Source organism: Meriones unguiculatus, chromosome X (assembly GCF_030254825.1).
Source record: "Meriones unguiculatus strain TT.TT164.6M chromosome X, Bangor_MerUng_6.1, whole genome shotgun sequence".
Classification (NCBI taxonomy): domain Eukaryota; kingdom Metazoa; phylum Chordata; class Mammalia; order Rodentia; family Muridae; genus Meriones; species Meriones unguiculatus.
This window is the reverse complement of record NC_083369.1, coordinates 90,828,732-90,848,435: the sequence shown is the minus strand read 5'-3', so window position 1 is coordinate 90,848,435 and position 19,704 is coordinate 90,828,732. Positions and strand designations below refer to the sequence as shown.

The 19,704-nt window shown below is 36.7% G+C and overlaps 1 protein-coding gene across 1 annotated transcript in view; it reads left to right on the top strand.

The window, feature by feature from the left end:
- The window catches only part of Cfap47 (cilia and flagella associated protein 47), a 446,261-nt gene that overhangs the window by 410,577 nt on the left and 15,980 nt on the right, over nt 1-19,704 (top strand). Inside the window, exons 59-62 of the mRNA XM_060374666.1 lie at nt 9,916-10,075; nt 11,508-11,602; nt 16,057-16,209; nt 19,470-19,641. Of these exons, the coding sequence (XP_060230649.1) occupies nt 9,916-10,075; nt 11,508-11,602; nt 16,057-16,209; nt 19,470-19,641 (580 nt within the window). The remainder of the gene's footprint in view (nt 1-9,915; nt 10,076-11,507; nt 11,603-16,056; nt 16,210-19,469; nt 19,642-19,704) is intronic.

Here is a 19,704-nt window from a genome sequence, read left to right as displayed (position 1 = left end):
AAGAAATAAGTAATTAAAACCGAGACTGATATTTCTATAAAAGTATATACACTTCATGGGATTTGCATTGTGATATTCTGGATATACACTCATTTAGATTACTCCTACATTACATTAGAAAGGGATTTATAGGCATAAAATAGTGACAGAAACAATTCTTTCTATACTAAGATTGTTTGAGAGCCAAAATAAAAATACCAGTAAAAAGAAGATGGTATAGTGATCAAACACCTTACATGTTCTCACCGAAACTCTGTATGCGAAATGTAAAGATATTCACATTGTACAGAGTTGTTATTTTTGGAAAACATATTCAACCTAATTAAATCTGCTTCATACAGCAATGGTCTATTACAAACACAGAGCTCATACAGGAAGCAGAGAAGATAAGATATCCTTTAGTTAACTGTACAAATTTTCATTGGGATTTTGGATTAAAAAATGCTTAAACAAATTGTTTCAGTTATCTCATTTCTAAAATGATAAGCACTATTTGATGATTTCTGACAAATAAATAAGAGATTGCATGATTAATATTTACCTCAGAAATGGGATTTAAGAAATATTAAGTATTAATTATAGCACTTGGCCTTATATCATTTCCTGTATGAATGAAACTAATAATTGAAATTATCTAAGAATTTTGAGTTGAAATATTTTTAAATGGGTTTATTTTCTCTTGTCATTCTTAATGGTCTTAAAGGTGTTAGTATAATTACCTAAATCAATAGGGCTTTAATTATCATCAGTTTTATAACAAGGGTTTTATTTTGCAGTGTAGTAAATAACTCCTTAGATGTTGTAAAAAGTGCCTGCATTGTTACAAATTTCCCTAAGGGCTCTGTCACCATTCCACCAATATCTCCATTTTGTTCAATTGGTGGGATTATTTTTTAAAAGGTTTTTCTTACAATAATGTATTCTTTGGGGGGGGGGCTGAAAATCTGCTCAGATTAGACAGAGAAAGTAACCAGCTAACTTTCCTTCTCAGCTCAGGTCTGAATGGAAAAAACCCAAAGGCTCAATAGTTCAGCTGACAGCCTGGAGCAAAAGGAAGAGGGGGGGGGGGATACAAGGCCAAAGGTTTGCTAACTCAAATGCCTAAAATCCAGGGAGCTGAGAAGCTGAAGCTTTCTTCTCCATGCTGTTTTATATACCTCTCAACTCAAAGTCACTCCTACTCTTTAATCTGTCAACTGGTTTCTTGCTCTACTTCTTGATCTAGGGTTAACCTTATTAAATCCTGTTTACAGAAAGCTCTTGGATTAAAGGTGTTTTCTAGGGCTAGATGAATCTCATCATCACCTGTTTACAATAAACAGAATGTTCGTGGATTAAAGGTGTGCATTTTTGCTCAAACAAACCAAACAATAAACAGGGTTTTACAGTTCACAATTTTGGGGTTAACAATGGGATCAAATATCCTGGAACATTTCCCCCTTCCTGTCTAAATAAAGGACTTTTTTTCTGACATCAATAGACTATATACTAGCAGGTAAAAAATATATACTTACAATGTCTAGTCCATATGTAATTAGCAACCAGTATCATTCTTTTTTTTCTTTAGACAAAAAGGGGAAATAGAAATATTATAGGGAGGTGGGCAAGATGGCAGCGCCAGGACGACTCTTGTTCTGACCAGCAGCACAGCAGGATCAGCACAGTGACCAGCAGTCAGAACTCACAGCCCTAAAACACAAGTGATTGTGTCTCCCAGGTGAGAGAATACCCCACAGTGGGGGATTCAATCAGCTTTAACTCACCCAGCTAAACCATGGAAGAGATCCCGGTTCCTCCAGGCACTTGGTCGGCAGCCCAGAGCCACATGCCTGCGTGCTCTGGTCACTGTCCCAGACTCAACTGTGGGCACCACATCAGAGACTTAGATTTCCAGTCGAGAGATAACCCCACTGTACAGGAAACGATTGGGACCTACCTTAGATCATCCAGACATCTGCTGGAAAAGACCCGGGGTTCCACAGGTGCCCAGGAGCCATCCCAGAGCCAGAGCCGGGGACCCAGGTGCTGGCACAGAGTCCTGCCTGTGCCTGACCTGCTGCCCCAGATAGAACTGTGGACCCCAGGGCACCAGAGACTGAGTTTCTCTGTCGGGTGCAAACCCACAGGGAGGGGAATGTCTGGTCTGACCTCAGAGCACTCAGCCATACCACCACCCTGAAAAGGTCTCAGGAAAAATTTACCTAGTTTCGGCAGACACCCAGGCACCCAATCCCCAGAAACGCAGAAAGGCAGAGCCACATAAGTCAGTGCCTGTGGATTCTACTCACCATCACAGACAGAAAAGTTGTCTCCAAAGCAAAGACTGGGTGTCCCTGCCAGGAAGAAACCCCACAGCGGGGCAGGGGATCATCAGGTCCAATGCTCAGGACACCCAGCTCCAAGAGTTTCTGGATTCACACTGACTCTAGGCTCTAGCCTTCTACTTCAGGCATGAGCACTGTGCTCACCCGCCATTATTGAGTACCGCTAGGGCATTGGGGCACACAGCTACATCCTTAGAACTGCAAAAGCCAGAGAACCATTACAGCAGCCCTCAAATACTGCCCCAAGGATCAACCAGTTATCCCTAGCTAAACTGACAAAACTGTGGGAATCCCTGTTCTTTTCAAGAGGGCTGCACCCAACAAGTACACCTTAAGAGCAACAGCTGCTGCACACTAAATTCAGAGCAAGTAATCCAGCAGCAGGGCAGCCATCACCAGGACCTCTCCTGATGAGAGGAGAGCCTTGCTGAACACCACAGTTACCACACAGTTCCATAGACCTGAAGTGAACTGTGACAATTCCTGAGAAGCACCACCATTCAGTTGACCATACCCAAAAAGCAGAGGAGAACTTCAGAACCCTACCAAGTGGACTCTCCCCAACCCAGGACTCATCAGGGACCAGAAATTAAGAGATAACACCTGAGACAGATCTCAGATGGGTAGAGGCCAGCGAAAAAGGACAACCAACAAAAGGCAAAGCAATATGGCATCCCCAGATCCCAGTTATACAGGGGCAAGAAGCAATGGACACCCTAACATAAATGAAATTCAAGAAGATGACCTTACATCTATGCTTATGAAGAGGTTAATGGAAGAAGCAAATAAAATGCGTAAAGATTTAGGGGAAGATATAATAAATCAGATTATGGTCATCCTTAAAGAAATACAGGAAGATGCAGCCAAATAGTTTGTGGCGTTCAGAGAGGAAATGATTAAATCACTGAATAAAATAAAAGAAACAGAGGAATATTCAAATAAACAGCTGGAGGAATTGAAGGAAAAACAGGAAAATACAGTCAGACAGGTGAAGGAAATCACCCAAACGGTTCAAGATCTGAAGATAGAATTGGAAGAATTAAAGAAAACACAAATGGAGGAAATCATGGAGAGTGAGAATCTAAAAAAGAAAACAGGAACTACAGAGGTAAGCATAACCAACAGACTACAAGAGAAGGAGGAAAGACTCTCATGTGTGGAAGATACAATGGAAGAAACCAATGTATCCATCAAAGAAAATAATAAATCTAAAAAATTCCTGACAAAAACCATCCAAAAAATCCAAGACAACATAAAAAGAGAAAACCTAAGAATAATAGGAATAGAGGAAAAATAAGATTCCCTCCTCCAAGGCCCAGAAAATATTTTCAACAAAATCATTGAAGAAAATTTCCCCAACTTAAAGGGGAGGCCTATAGGAATACAAGAGGCCTAGAGAACACATAATAAATTAGACCAGAAAAGAAAATCCTCCCATCACATAATAATCAAAACAGTAAGTATAGGGAACAAAGGAAAAATACTAAAAGCTGCAAGGGAAAAAGGCCAAGTAACATATAATGGCAAACCCATCAGAATCACACCTGACATCTCAACAGAAACTATGAAAGCCAGAAGAGCCTGGAGGGATATCATGCAGACCCTAAGAGAACACAGATGTCAGCCTAGGCTACTGTACCCAGCAAAACTCTCAGTCCTCATGGACAGAGAAAACAAGATATTCAATGACAAAAACAAATTTCAACAATACCTACACACAAATCTAGCATTACAGAAGATACTAGAAGGAAAAATACAACCCAAGAAAACTAACTACTTTCAAGAAAACACAGGATATTAATAACCTCACTACAGTAAAACAAAAAGTAGACAAACACACATACACACTTCCATAGCCAACATCAGTATCAAAGGATATAACAGCCACTGGTCATTAATCTCCCTCAACATCAATGGATTCAATTCTCCAATAAAAAAAAAAAAAACACAGACTAACAGAATGGATGTGTAAACAAGACCCAACAATCTGTTGCATACAAGAAACACACCTAAATCACAAAGATAGACATTACCTGTGGGTAAAGGTGTGGAGGACAGTTTTCCAAGCAAATGGATCCAAGAAGAAAGTAGGAGTAGCCATTGTAATATCTAATAAAATAGATTTTCAAGCAAAATTAATCAAAAGAGATAGAGAAGGATACCTCATACTCATGAAGGTTAAGATCCACCAGGAAGATATCACAATCCTGAACATCTATGCCCCAAATGCAAGGGCACCCACATTTGTAAAAGAAACCTTAATAAATCTTAAACCACACATAAACCCCCACACATTAATAGTGGGAGACTTCAACACCCCACTCTCAACAAATGACAGGTCAACAAAACAGAAATTAAATAAAGAAACAATAACTCTGAAAGAGATCATGAATCAAATGGACCTCATGGACATCTAGAGAACCTTTCACCCAAACACAAAGGAATTTACCTTCTTCTCAGCACCTTATGGAACCTTCTCCAAAATAGACCATATAGTTGGTTAAAAAGCAAGACTCAATAGATACCAGAAGATTGAAATAAGCCCTTGTATCTTGTCTGATCACCATGGAATAAAGCTGGACCTCAATAATAACAGAAATAGCAAAAAGCCTACACACACATGGAAACTGAACAACTTGTTACTAAATGACAGCTGTGTCAGTGAAGAAATAATGAAAGAAATTAAAGACTTCCTAGAACTCAATGAAAATGAAGGCACAACATACCCAAACTTGTGGGACACAATGAAAGCAGTGCTAAGAGGAAAGTTCATAGCACTAAGTGCCTTCAAGAAGAAATTCGAAAAATCTCATGCAAGCAAATTAATGGCTCACTTAAAAGCCCTAGAAAAAAAAGAAGCAGACACACCAAAGATGAGTAGACAGCTGGAAATAATCAAGCTCAGGACTGAAATCAATCAATTAGAAACAAATAAAACAATTCAAAGAATCAATGAAACCAAGAGCTGGTTCTTTGAGAAAATCAACAAGATAGACAAACCCTTAAGCCAAGCTAACTAAAAGACAGAGAGAAACTATCCAAATCAACAAAATCAGAAATGAAAAGGGGGACATAACCACAGACACTGAAGAAATCCAAACAATTAGGTCTTACTGCCAAAGTCTATATGCCACAAAATTTGAAAATCTAAGTGAAATGGATAATTTTCTTGACCAATTCTACATGCCAAAGCTGAATCAAGACCAAGTAAACCAATTAAATAGTCCTATATCCCCTAAGGAAATAGAAGCTGTCACAAAAGTCTCTCATCCAAAAAAAGCCCAGTGCCAGATGGTTTCAGCACATTATTCTACCAGACCTTCAAAGAAGAGCTAACACCACTACTCTTCAAACTATTCCACAAAACAGAAACAGAAGGAACACTACCAAACTCATTCTATGAAGCCACAGTCACCTTGGTACCTAAACCTCACAAAGACCCAACAAAGAAAGATAATTTCAGGCCAATCCCTTGTGAACATCGATGCAAAAATACTCAACAAAATATTTGCAAACTGAATCCAAGAACGCATCAAAGATATCATCCACTATGACCAAGTAGGCTTTATCCCAGGCATGCAGGGGTGGTTCAATATATGGAAATCCGTCAATGTGATCCACCACATAAACACCCTGAAGGAGAAAAACCACATGATCATCTCCTTATATGCTGAAAAGGCATTTGACAAACTCCAACATCCATTCATGTTTAAAGTCTTGGAGAGATCAGGGATACATGGCACATATCTAAACATAGTAAAGGCATTATACAGCAAGCCTATCGCCAACATCACACTCAGTGTAGAGAAACTTAAATCATTCTCACTGAAATCAGGAACAAGGAAAGGCTGCCCACTCTCTTCATATCTCTTCAATACTGGTCTTGAAGTCCTTGCTAGAGCAATAAGACAATTAACGAGATCAAGGGGATACAAATTGGAAATGAAGAAGTCAAATTATCACTATTTGCAGATGATATGATAGTATATCACCGACCAGCATTGACACCTGAATACCACCTGAGAGAGGGCTGGGAGAGAGACAGGGCGACAAAGAGAAGGACACCAAGTCTACATGCTGATCCAGGTGTCGATTTAATGGACATAAGGTTAACACTTAAGTAGGCAAAAAAGTACAAGCAGTTTCTCACATAGGAGCTTTACTTGGTCAAAACATAGGAGAGCTCACTCAAGGTTACACAGAGCCTGCTGTCTGGTTACTAATGTTGCACAGAGTTTCTCAGGGTCAAAGCAGTCCGCTGTAGGAACACCAAGGTCAGTCCATGAGAAACTGGACTTTTGGAAAATAGCCAAAGCCAAGAGGCCGAATTCCACTGCTCAGATGCCATTAACTCCAAAAAGGCTGCCACAATAGTATACCTGAGTGACCCCAAAAATTCTACCAGGGAACTCCTACAGCTGATTAACATCTTCAGCAAACTGGCGGGATACAAAATTAACTCAAAAAAAAAATCAGTAGCCCTCCTGTATACTAAAGACAAGAGAGCTGAGAAAGAAATTAGAGAAACAACACCTTTCACAATAGCCAAAAAGAACATAAGTACCTTGGTGTACTTATGTAACAAGTCAAAGACTTGTATGAAAAAAAATTCCAGTTTCTGAAGAAAGAATTAGAAGAAGATATCAGAAGATGGAAAGATCTCCCATGCTCATGGCTTGGCAGGATTAATATAGTAAAAATGGCCATATTACCAAAAGCAATCTACAGATTCAATGCAATTCCCATCAAATTACCAACACAATTCTTTACAGACCTTGAAAAAAAATTCTCACCTTCATACGGAACAAAAAGACACCCATAATTGCTAAAACAATTCTCTACAGTAAAAGATTTTAGGAGATATCTCCATCCCTGATCTCAAGCTGTACTACAGAGCAACAATACTAAAAACTGCATGGTACTGGCATAGAAACACACTAGTGGATCAATGGAATCAATAGAAGACCCTGACATAAATCCACAAACTTATGGACATCTGATTTTTTAAAAAGATGCCAAAACCATTCAATGGAAAAAAGACAGCATCTTCAACAAATGGTACCGGTCTAACTGGATGTCTACCTCAACATAAAACCAGACACACTAAACTGCTTAGAAGAAACAGTGGGGAAGAGCCTTGAACTCATTGGCACAGGAGACAACTTCCTGAACAGAACACCAACAGCACAGGCTCTAAGAGCAACAATCAATAAATGGGACCTCATGAAACTGAAAAGCTTCTGTAAAGCAAAGGACACCCTCGTCAAAACAAAACGACTGCCTAATAATTGGGAAAGGATCTTCACCAACCCTATATCTGACAGAGGACTAATATCCAGTATATATAAAGAACTAAAGAAGTTAAACAGCAAAAAAAATCAAGTAATCCAATCAAAAAAATGGAGTACAGAGCTAAACAGAGAATTCTCTACAGAGGAATATCGAACGGCAGAGGATACACTTAAAGAAATGCTCAACCTCATTAGCCATCAGGGAAATGCAAATTAAAATGACCCTGAGATTTCACCTTACACCCATCAGAATGGCTAAGATCAAAAACTCAAGAGACAACACATGCTGTAGAAGTTGTGAAGAAAGGAGAACCCTCCTCCATTGCTGGTGGGAATGTAAACTTGTACACCCACTCTGGAAATCAATCTGGCGCTTTCTCAGACAACTAGGAATAGCGCTTCCTCAAGATCCAGCTATACCACTCCTAGGCATATACCCAAAAGAGACTCAAATACACAGTAAGGACATTTGCTCAACCAAGTTTGTAGCAGCCTTATTTGTAATAGCCAGAAGCTGGAAACAGCCCAGATGCCCTTCAGTGGAGGAATGGATGCAGAAATTGTGTGGCATATCTACACAATGGAATATTACTCAGCAATGACAAACAAGGAAATAATGTAATTTGCAGGTAAATTGTGGGGTCTGGAAAAGATCATCCTGAATGAGCTGTCCCAGAAGCAGAAAGATGCACATGGTATATACTCACTCATATAGACATATAATATAGGATCAAACTACTAAAATCTGTACACCTAAAGAAACTAATCAAGAGGGAGGACTCTTGCTAAAATGCTCAATTCCTATCCAGAAAGGCAAAGAGAATGGACATCAGAAGAAGGAGAAAAGAGGGAACAAGTCAGAAGCCTGACACAGAGGACCTCTGAAAGGCTCTGCCCTGCAGACTATCAATGCAGATGCTGAGACTTGTGGGCAACCTTTAGGCAGAGTGCAGGCAATCTTAGGGAAACACTAAGATCTGGAGAGGACAGTAACTACACAAGGGGAGCAATAGAACCAAAAAAATCTGAGCACAGGGATCTTTCCTGAGACTGATACTCCAACTAAGAAACTATGCATGGAGATAACCTTAAGAACCCTGCACAGATGTAGCCCATGGCAGTTCAGTATCCAAGTGGGTTCCATTGTAATAGGAACAGGGACTGTCTCTGACATGAACTGATTGGCCTGCTCTTTAATTACCTCCCCCTGAGGGGGAAGCAGCATTACCAGGCCACAGAAGAAGACAATGCAGCCACTCCTGATGAGACCTAATTGACTAGGATCAGAAGGAAGGAAAAGAAGTCCTCCCCTATCAGTGGACTTGGGGAGGGGCATGCATGCAGAGGGTGGAGGAAGGGAGGTATTGGGATGGCAGGAGCAGCAAGAAGGAAGCAGCAGCAGCTTTGTTCTTTCTTGGAGCTTCACTCTCTCTGTTCTGACATTTATTCTTTCTCCAGAGTAAGATTTACCTTATCTGCAGCTGGCAAAGAGCTCCTCTCAGAGCGCAGGCAAAGCAAATAGTCTGCTGCTGTGGATCATCTGAATCAGTCTCATATCCCACACCTGGGACTAAAACAAAAACATGTTTATATCCACAACAATGAATGTATTTGATTTTTAAGCAGCTTTTTTTTACCATTTATTCATTATATATCCAGATTGAAGCCTCCTCAAATGCACAACAAACAGAGATATACACTTTCTTCTATAAATTGTTCCAAAAGGCCATAAAATGTATCAAGAGTTGGCAAAAATTCATGAGTTTTTTTGGTTCTTGTATCACTCTACATAACCTTAGCCATCAATTTTAAGATCTATCAAATTCAAAGCTTCTTTAGGAGAAATGTCTTACTTTAGCATAAAATGGACATTCGAATACAGTTCATGAAATTTAGGGGAAGATAGTAAAGCATTTACAACTTAACAGAATGTGTTTTAGTTCAGAAGGAAATTTGAAATATTATTGGCCAGTAAAAATATTAGGATATTACTTTCTGGTATTAAAATTATGGTGTAAAATAAAAAAAAAGAGAATGCAATATTTGTCTTTCTGGGCCTGATTACCTCATTCAGTATAATATTTTTCAGTTCCACCAACTTACATGCAAATTTCATGATTTCGTTTACCTTTCCATTGTGTATATGTATCACATAATTTTTATGTACCACATTTTTATTATCCTTTTATTAGTAGAAGGACATTTCAGTTGTTTCCATTCTGGCTATTGTGAGTAGAGCAGTAATGAACATAACTGAGCAAGCATGTTATAACATTTATAATTGTTTTTGTGTTTTACAGGAATTGTCATTCCTCCTAAAGGAAACTTAGATATCTCGGTTTTATTTATACCTTCTGCTATGACATTATACAAAACAATGATGATTGTTAAAGTGAAGAGAGCAAACAACAAAAAGTGGCTTATTGACAATTTTGATGAACTAAGTGCAGAGACTAAGAGGTAATAATTGTGACATAGAAAGAAAAAGGTTTGTGTTTTGACTGAACTTGATGTGATAGGTGTCTATAATGTATGATAACATAAAGCTCAATATGATCTGTACTACTGCAGCTCTTATGTCCAGAAAAATAAGATGTTTGTTGTAGTTCAGAGTAGTCAACAAGATCAGTATTACCTTTAACCAGTCAGATGTGAACAAAGGGAAAACAGTAAGTGACTGACAAAACAAGAAATAATAACTTGAGGGCAACCTGCATGAGCAGCTTGTCTGAACAAAATGGAGAACTTGTAAAGCTAGCATGCAACAAGTGATGAAACACTGCTCTAACCAAGGTGTATCATTTCAATGCCATTTCCAGAATGAAGGTAACTTTCATTCTTTGCTTAGCTGAAAATGAAGCATACTTCAATAGCATACAAATCTTAAATGTTCCCTCTGCTTTAATATTTTAAGTAGTCTAGAAACCTTAATTAAAATCAAAACCTTAATTTATCATACATTTGCATATTTCTTCTCCACGTGGTTACTGTGGTTTAATTATTATCCATTCTACCAGGCATTCACCATGCCCAGAGTCACAGTTAATTACGTGTACACATGTATGTGGCATTTCACTGAGAAATTACAATGAAAGTAATCTTGTTGAAATGTAGTAAGAATTGTAGACGAGTTGTGCTTAAAGGCACAGAGCCCTTTTGGCTATGGTGTCATAGAAGCCAGATACACAAATCACATGCAAAGATGGTCTTCTGTGCAGTCTTTAACATTTTATTTTATAAGAAAATTCCACCTTCAGAAATGATCAAACTTTTCTAAATTTATTTCCTAATAGCAGATGAGATGTATGCTCTCATTTTAACTGGTATCACTTTAAAATAAAAGTTTACATCCTTTTCTGAAGCCCCGTAATTAATAGGGTTTTGGATGTTGTGATTTTCACTGTATAATTTAGGCTATCACCTATATGAACTGTCTTAACTCCCAGTCACCATTTAGTTACAGAAATAAATACAAACGTACTTTTGGAAGGTAATGACTAAAACTCCTAGATTTTAACTTATACCTCATGATGGTTTACTTTAGAATAATTTTCTAAGACCACATCTTTATAACATCAGCTGATTAAGAAAATGTTTCCTATTCTGTAAGTCTGTCTACCTAAATATAATTGCAAAAGCTTTACTAAAATAACTTCAGAGCAATGAAGAATACATCATTTTTTCTTTTCCTCTTAGTTATTTTATCATTTTCTTTTCTCACTCAAAACATTCCCATATACCCAACTTGCTCTTTCATATTTATAGCCTCTTTTTTATTAATTGCTATTACATCCCTGTATTATAGATACAGATGTATGATTATTATTTCTTTGATTTATATTGACAGTATTTCTGTCCTGCGTTAACTTTATGCATTTTAATTTCTGAATAGATTTATTGGAGAAGACCATGGGGAAACTCATGCAATATATTGGATGTACCCTATCATTGGACTTCCACAGGCACCGCCCCCTAAAAGTTCTCCAGGTAAGAATTTTTACTCAGGAGAAAAAAAGCTCTGAATTCCAAGAGACCTTAGCCATCCTACAATTCTATCTCTTTATGCAAATACAAACAGATATGCTACAAGCTTGCTTGTGAGAAAACTGCAAAAATTCTTTCTTTCTTACCAGTAGGTGTGGTAAATCATGTCTTGGGTACTTACCATAAGAAATTCTGATGGAGTTTTCAGAGGTTTGAAATTCTCTTCTTTAATTCTCCATATCAAATGTTGCAAATGAAAGAATAAGACTTCTGGGCTGAAGCTATAGCTCATGGTAGAGTGCTACCTTGGCATGTGAAACAGGCCTGGGGTCAATCTTCAGCAACAAAACAAATAAAATAAAATAACAAAGAGATAAAAGGTGATTAGTCTCTACTGAACTTAGATTACATCATCACAGGTTAAAATAGGAAAAAGAGGTAAGTTTTTCTTATACCAGAGCACTTCCCTAAATATGCTTGCACTGGTTATAAAAAAAAATGGTCAAATTTAAATACTTTCCTGTTTTAACTGAAAAAAAAAAAAAAACCCATATATATAGTACTGATATATATATTTACAAGTCAATGTAGCTTGTAGTTATTCTCTTCACTTTATTAACACCTACATAAGTCATTTTGGATATATTATCTTAAAAATGTTTCAGAGATGCTTTTTTATTATTTTTATTTTTATTAATTACAGTTTATTCACTTTTTATCCCCCCTGTAGATCCCTCCCTCCTCCCCTTTCAAACCAACCCTTCCTCCCCCTTCCCTACCCATACCCCTCCACCAACCACTGATAAAGGAAGTCTTTCTCCCCTTCCCTCTGATGCTAGTCTGTCAGGTTGAATTAAGAGTGGCTGCATTGTTTTCCTTTGTGGCCTGGTAAGGCTGTTTCCCCATCAGGGGGAGGTGATCAAAGAGCAGGACAATCAGTTTCTGTCAGAGACAGTCCCTGTCCCCATTACTATGGAACCCACTTGGACACTGAACTGCTGTAGGCTACCTCTGTGCAGGGGTTTCATGTCATCTTCACCTTGGTTGGAGTATCAATCTCAGAGAAGACCCCTGTGCCTAGACATTTTGGATCTGTTGCTTTCCTAGTGGAGATCCTGTCCTATCCAGGTCTTACTATCTCTCCCTTCTTTCATAAGATTCCCTGCACTCTGCCCAAAGTTTGGCTATGAGTCTCAGCATCTGCTTCAATACCCTGAAGGGTAGAGCCTTTCAGAGGCCCTCTGTGGTAGGCTCTTGTCCTGTTCCCTGTTTTCTCCTTCCTGCAATGTCCATCCTCTTTGCCTTTCTGAATAGAGATTGAGCATCTTAGCCAGAGTCCTCCTTCATGATTAGCTTCCTTAGGTGTACAAATTTTAGTATGTTTATCCTATATTGTATGTCTAATAGCCACTTATGAGTGAGTAGATACCCTGTGTGTCTTTCTGCTTCTAGGATACCTCGCTTAGGATGATCTTTTTTCGTTCCCACCTTTTACCTGCAAATTTCATGATTTCCTTGTTTTTTATTGCTGAGTAACAGATGTGCAGATGTACCACAATTACGGTATCCATTCCTCAAGAGATGTCTTTTATATTATTTTTATCTTTTCCATACTTTTAAGAAGTGCTACACTTCTTAAAATGTATAATATACTACTAAGAGCTCAACACCCTATAATAACTAAATATTAAACTTTTGTTGCTGCTTTGTTCTACCTGTCAAAATTTTTTGTTTTCCCAGATTAAATATGTTAAGCAGAAATATTGTTCTTTTAAAAGGCCTGTGAGTACTTCCTCATGTATTTCCTTCAAAGAAAACCAAACATGTTCCATATATTTGTTCTGTGATTTAATATTTTTATAATTACTTCATTTAAAAAATTCCTTTTTATTATTATTTATTATAATTTATTCACTTTGTATCCCAGATATAGCCCCCTCCCTCATCTCCTCCCAGCCCCACCCTACTTTTCTCTTCCTCTCCCCTATTTTTCCAAGCAAGCTATTAGAATTTGTAAGGAAAATATTCATTAGCAGATACCAAGAAACCTAGGAGATTCAATGAAGAAAAAGTAACTCTGCTTACTGGTATTAGTGGAATTATTGGAATGTGGAAAGGTTTCCCCTTGGGCCAGGACAAAGGCAGTGGAATGGAGATGAGTATGCTCTTTGCTACCAGGGAGACCAGTGGAAATTACAGTGTCTTAAGTGTAAAAGAATCCTTATCCTGCTCCGAGAAAGGAGAGTGAGACTGTGTGATCAAGGGTAGTCATAATCATCATGTGGCTAAAACATCTATAATAAGCACAAATGACTATATTCTACCATTAAAATTATAAATTTAGATAAAGTTCAACAGTGAAAATAATCTGGAGTTTCCTTCTCAAGAGAGGTGTTACCTGGTCCATGCTCATTCTGGTGGGAATAGATATCCTGGGTATTGTTCCTTGAAGGCCCTTCCTCCCCTGTACTGAGACATCCATCTAAACTGTGCTACAAACTTCCATCCTTTTAAAATGGTTTTTAAAGTGTTATAGGCTCCTAGGCAGTCTTCTGAAGAAGAAATACCATCAACAGACTTGCTCAGTTCCAGACACAAGGTATAACGGGATCGCTGCTACAATAGTGGCATGATAATTATGGAAATAACCAAATGTTACTTGCTAAGATTTAATGTCTGTCCATAGGATGGAATTCATCTTGGGATTGTAGATTAGTCAAATGACCACTGCTTTTGGATTCATTGTCCTATAAGAGCCCATTATTATCCTTTTGATAAATAGTTCACTAATAGGGGATTTTTAACAATCGGTTATGTATTTTACAAGTAATATAAGTCAGACTAAGACAAAATAGTAATAACTAAGTATTCTGAAGCAAATTAGATATTTGGTATGAAATTATTTTCCAGAAGTCAAAAATCGTGCTGGTAGTTATTTTTGTAGGAATCCTTTTCGGAAGCAAGTGGTTAAATTTTTATTTACATACAATTATTGCTTTTGGACAGTCTACATTATTTTCTTAATACCAGAGATAGCCCAGTGCTGTCTTTGTTCAACTACACCACTGTCTTGTTATTCTTTTTTTTTCTGTAACACCCAAATCATTTGCACACCCAGTAAAATTTTGTTTATCTCTAAGCTACCAATTCACTTTGTGACTTATATGTTTACTGCCCATTGGGACAGATAATAAGGAAATATTTCCATTACCTGTTATACTATAACAAAATAAGAAATGAATCCACTGTGGTGGATGTAGCATTAATTTCTTAAAGATATACTTGTGAAGACCAGTAAACATGACACCAATTGTAAATTGACCTCATTAGCTTTAGACTTAACACCTTAAAGTTTAACTTAATTATCACCAGAAAAAATGTACACATTTTACCAAACCAGGGCATTCCTTTATCTCTGATTTTATACAGTTATTTTTATTTTACATACTATTTATAAGATATATAAATACTATTTGTAAACACTTAAATATAAAATATGAAATTAATTTTGTAATACCAATACAATATAATGAATATTGTAAAAATATGTCAGAGAACATCAGTTAACTTTGTGGATCATAAGACCAACAATATTACTCTTGAGTCTAAACAACTATAATGTTCTTCAAATATTTTAAAATACAGGTTCTAATTTTTCACTTATGTTCATTATGTAATCTGTGTTCAGTAGAATAATAATATATTTGAGGAAAATATTTTTGTATATGTAAACTTCCATATAAATGTTATTTATGTAATTAGTAATTATGCATACAAACATTTTGATTATAATATACTACTGACAACTACACTTCAGAGGGATAAACATTGGCTTGTAATACATGTGTAATTATTACACAGAGAATATTAATACTACAAATTAACAATGACACATCACACTTAAGACTAAGTTACTGTAGTTTTATATATAACCACTAACATGATAGATTTTATAGATTTAAAATTTAAAAGTCTTTGTAAGTATAAATTATAAAGTACATGTGAAAAGCCAACTACAAGTATTTTAAATATTATTATAAAGTAAGTTACTGAACTTATAATTTATTTGAATGCATATACACTGCTGCTGTTATAAAAGTAGATTAGATTATAAAAATAAATACAGATGTTTTAAATGAAGCTCATGTGTCCAGAGTTGCCACTTGCAATTAGTGACCTGATGATATTAGTTCCTGAAACAAATTTCTACATCCTAATATAGTCTCTAATCATCTAGTATAGGCATATATATATATATTTGTCTTCTAGATATTATTTTATCTACTATTTAATGTTGATGTTTATATATTATATATAGATATATTACAAGAGTGTGTGCCATACAAAATGCCAATTTATATTGTGTTTGATGAAGTTTTATCTTTATAAAAATTTATCTTATCTCAATAATAATACCTAACAACTGAATTAATTAAAACAAAACTTTTCACCTACAGTTGTCATAAAATGTCAGGCCAACAAACGGGTAGAAGAGAAAGTAAAAGTGACAATGATTGGCAAATTTTTTGGCTCACGTCCATCACATGAATTGACAGAATTTTTAGTGTTTCCGAAAAATTCATTTAACAGTATTTATGAAGATATGCATGGTAAGAGAATTATAAACATGGCTATAAGAATTAATCATAGTAAATGAAACTTACTTATTTTAAAATGTAGGTTGCTGATTTCTCAGTAATTAAGAACCATTTACTTTTTATTTAATGTATTATTCAAGTTAGTACTAATGAACTCTGTTACATATATTGCTTTTACATGGTGGTTATCTCAGTAGTTATAGTAGCTCTTGTTACTACACGATTTACATAACATGGATTGTAAATCTTTCAACACTGAGAAAAGAAACACTTCAGGAGTCAAGTTTCTTTTTTTAATTAAATTATTATTTTTAAAATCAGTTACAGTTTATTAACTTTGTATCCCAGCTGTAGCCCGCTCACTCATTCCCTCCCAATCCCACCTTCCCTCTCTCATCAGCTCCCTGCCCCTTTCCAAGTCCACTGATAGGGATGTCTTCCTCCCCTTCCAACTGACCTTGGTTTATCAGGTATCTTCAGGACTGGCTGCCATGTCCTCCTCTGTGGCCTAGCAAGGCTGCTCATCCCTCAGGGGTGGAAGGTCAAAGAGCAAACCATTGAGTTCATGTCAGAAATAGTCTCTGTTTGCTTTGCTAGGGTACCCATTTGAATACTGAGTTACCATGGGCTACATTCAAGCAGGGGTTCTAGGATATATCCATGCATAGTCCTCAGTTGGAGAATCAGTCTCAGAAAAGTCCCCTGTGCCCAGATACATTTGGTCCTTGTGGAGCTCCTGTCCTCTCCAGGTCATACTAACTCTCCCTTCTTTTATATGATTCCCTGCACTATGCCCAAGGTTTGGTTATGAGTCTCAGCATCTGCTTTGATACACTGCCAGGTAGGCTCTTTCAGAGGCCCTCTGTGGTAGGCTCCTATCCTGTTACTTGTTTTCTCCTACTTCCAATGAACATCCCATTTGTCTTTCTAAGTGAGGATTGATCATCTTACCCTGGGTCCTCTTTCTTGTTTATCTTCTTTAGGTGTACAGATTTCACTATGTTAGTCCTATCTTATAGGTCTAGTACCCACTTATAAGTGAGGATATAAGGTATGTGTCTTTCTGCTTCTCGGATACTCATTCAGGATGATCTTTTCTAGATCCCACCATTTGCCTGCAAATTTCATGATTTCCTTGTTTTTTATTGCTGAGTAGTGTTCCATTCTGTAAATGTACCACAATTTCTATATCCATTCCTCCAGTGATGGAAATCTGGGTGTTTCCAGGCTCTAACTATTAAAAATAAAGCCAATATGAACATGGTTGAGCAAATGTCCTTGTTGTGTACTTGAGGATTTCCAGAGTGGTTGTACAAATTTACATTCCCACCAGCAGTGGAGGAGGGTTCCCCTTTCTCCACATCCTCTCCAGCATGCATCATCCCTTGAGTGTTTGATCTTAGCCATTCTGATGGGTGTAAAGTGAAATCTCAGGGCCATTTTGATTTGCATCTCTCTGATATTAAGGACTTTGAGAATCTCTTTAAGTGTTTCTCTACCATTCTATATTCCTCTACAGAGAATTTTGTTTAGCTCTGTACCCCATTTTTAACTGGATTGCTTGATTTATTGTTTTAAATTTCTTTAGTTCTTTATATATTCTGGATATCAGCCCTCTGTGAGATATAGGGTTGGTGAAGAACCTTTCTCAGTCTGTAGGCTGTCATTTTGTTTTGATAACAGTGTCTTTTGCTTTAGAGAAGCTTTACAGTTTCAAGAGGTCCCATTTATTGATTGTTGCTCTTGAAGCTTGTGTGTTGTTGTTGTTCGGGAAGTTGTCTCCTGTGCCAATGAGTTCAAGGTTCTTCCCCACCTTTTCTTCTAACTGATTTAGAGTATCTGGTTTTATGTTAAGGTCTTTGACTCACTTGGAGTTTAGTTTTGTGCAGGGTGATAAATACTGATCTATTTTCACTTTTCTGCATGTAGATATCCATTTGGACCACCATCATTAGTTGAAGATGCTGGCTTTTTTCCATTGAACGGTTTTGGCATCTTTCTCTAAAATCAAGGACCTATAGGTGTGTGGGTTTGTTTCTGGGTCTCCTATTCAGTTCCATTGATCCACCTTCCTGTTTCTATGCAAATACCTTGCAGTTTTTATTACTATTACTCTGTACTACACCTTGAGATTGGAGAAGGAAATACCTCCAGACAATCTGTTCATGTACAGGATAGTTTTGGAAATTCTGGGGTTTTTTGTTTCTCCATATGAAGTTCTAATTTTTTTCTTTCAAGGTCTGCAAAGAATTGTGTTGGTATTTTGGTGGGAATTGCATTGAATCTGTAGATTGCTTTTGGTAGGATGGCCATTTTCACTATGTTAATCCTATCGGTCCATGAGCACGGGAGATATTTCAATCTTCTGATGTTTTCTTCAATTAGTTTCTTCAGAGACATGAAGTTTTTTTCAAACAGGTCTTTCATTTGCTTGGTTAGTGTCGCCCCAAGGTACTCTATGTTATTAGTGGCTATTGTGACGGTAGTTGTTTCCCTGATTTCCTTCTCAGCCCTTCTGTCTTTGGAATACAGGGGGCTTCTGGTTTTTTGAGTTAATTTTGTATCCAGCTACTTTGCTGAAGGTGTTTATCAGCTGAAGGAGTTCTCTGGTTGAATTTTTGAGGTCACTCAGGTATACTATCATATCATCTGCGGATAGTGAAACTTTGACCTCTTCCTTTCTGATTTGTAATACCCTTGATTTCCTTTAGTTGTCTTATTTCTTTAGCTAGGATTTCAAAATATATAAAAGGGAGAAATATTTGCAAGCTATATATCTGATAAAGAGTTCATCTCCAAAAAATATACAGAATGCCTCCAACTATTAAAATTACCTAATAACCTATTTGAAAACTAGGCTAAGGAACTTGAATAAACTGTTCTCCAGAGACAATATTGAAGGAATAACTATGTGAAAATGTATCCACTGTTATTTTTAATAAAGGAACACTATTTATCATATTATCACACATGTAAAAGTATTCTTTTTCATAGTTAATGTTGGCTATCAATTTTGTTTGGTTTTTCTTGTTCCATAAGCTTGAATTATAATTAAAGATGTTGGAAATGGCTTATATATTTTAATATTTTTAACAAAATTACTCATAGTATTATATAACTGGTATTGTGGTGAACATTATGGAAATAAATCTAGAATTTCCCTTTTTTCTTCCTCTAAAAACCTGTTTAGAAATAATGTTGACATTTTAATTGATGGTCAGTTTATGTGTAATGAGCTAAACTGACATATACTTTCATTTTCATTTTCCTAGTAAATCCTAAAAGACGTGAATTTGAGTATGAAATAGAATTTGAATCTGAAGATTTAAAGTCTAGCCTGGAATCCTCTGTAACTTTGTATTTGTACAGAAAACGATTTAACATAAAACATGAATTAATTTCATTGGTTTTCAATCTGATATTTACACCAAGAAAGCCATTCAGGTAAACATAATTCCCTTCTCTCCTAAATATAGTGTTGGTACTCTTTTTAATTTGGTGTGCTTT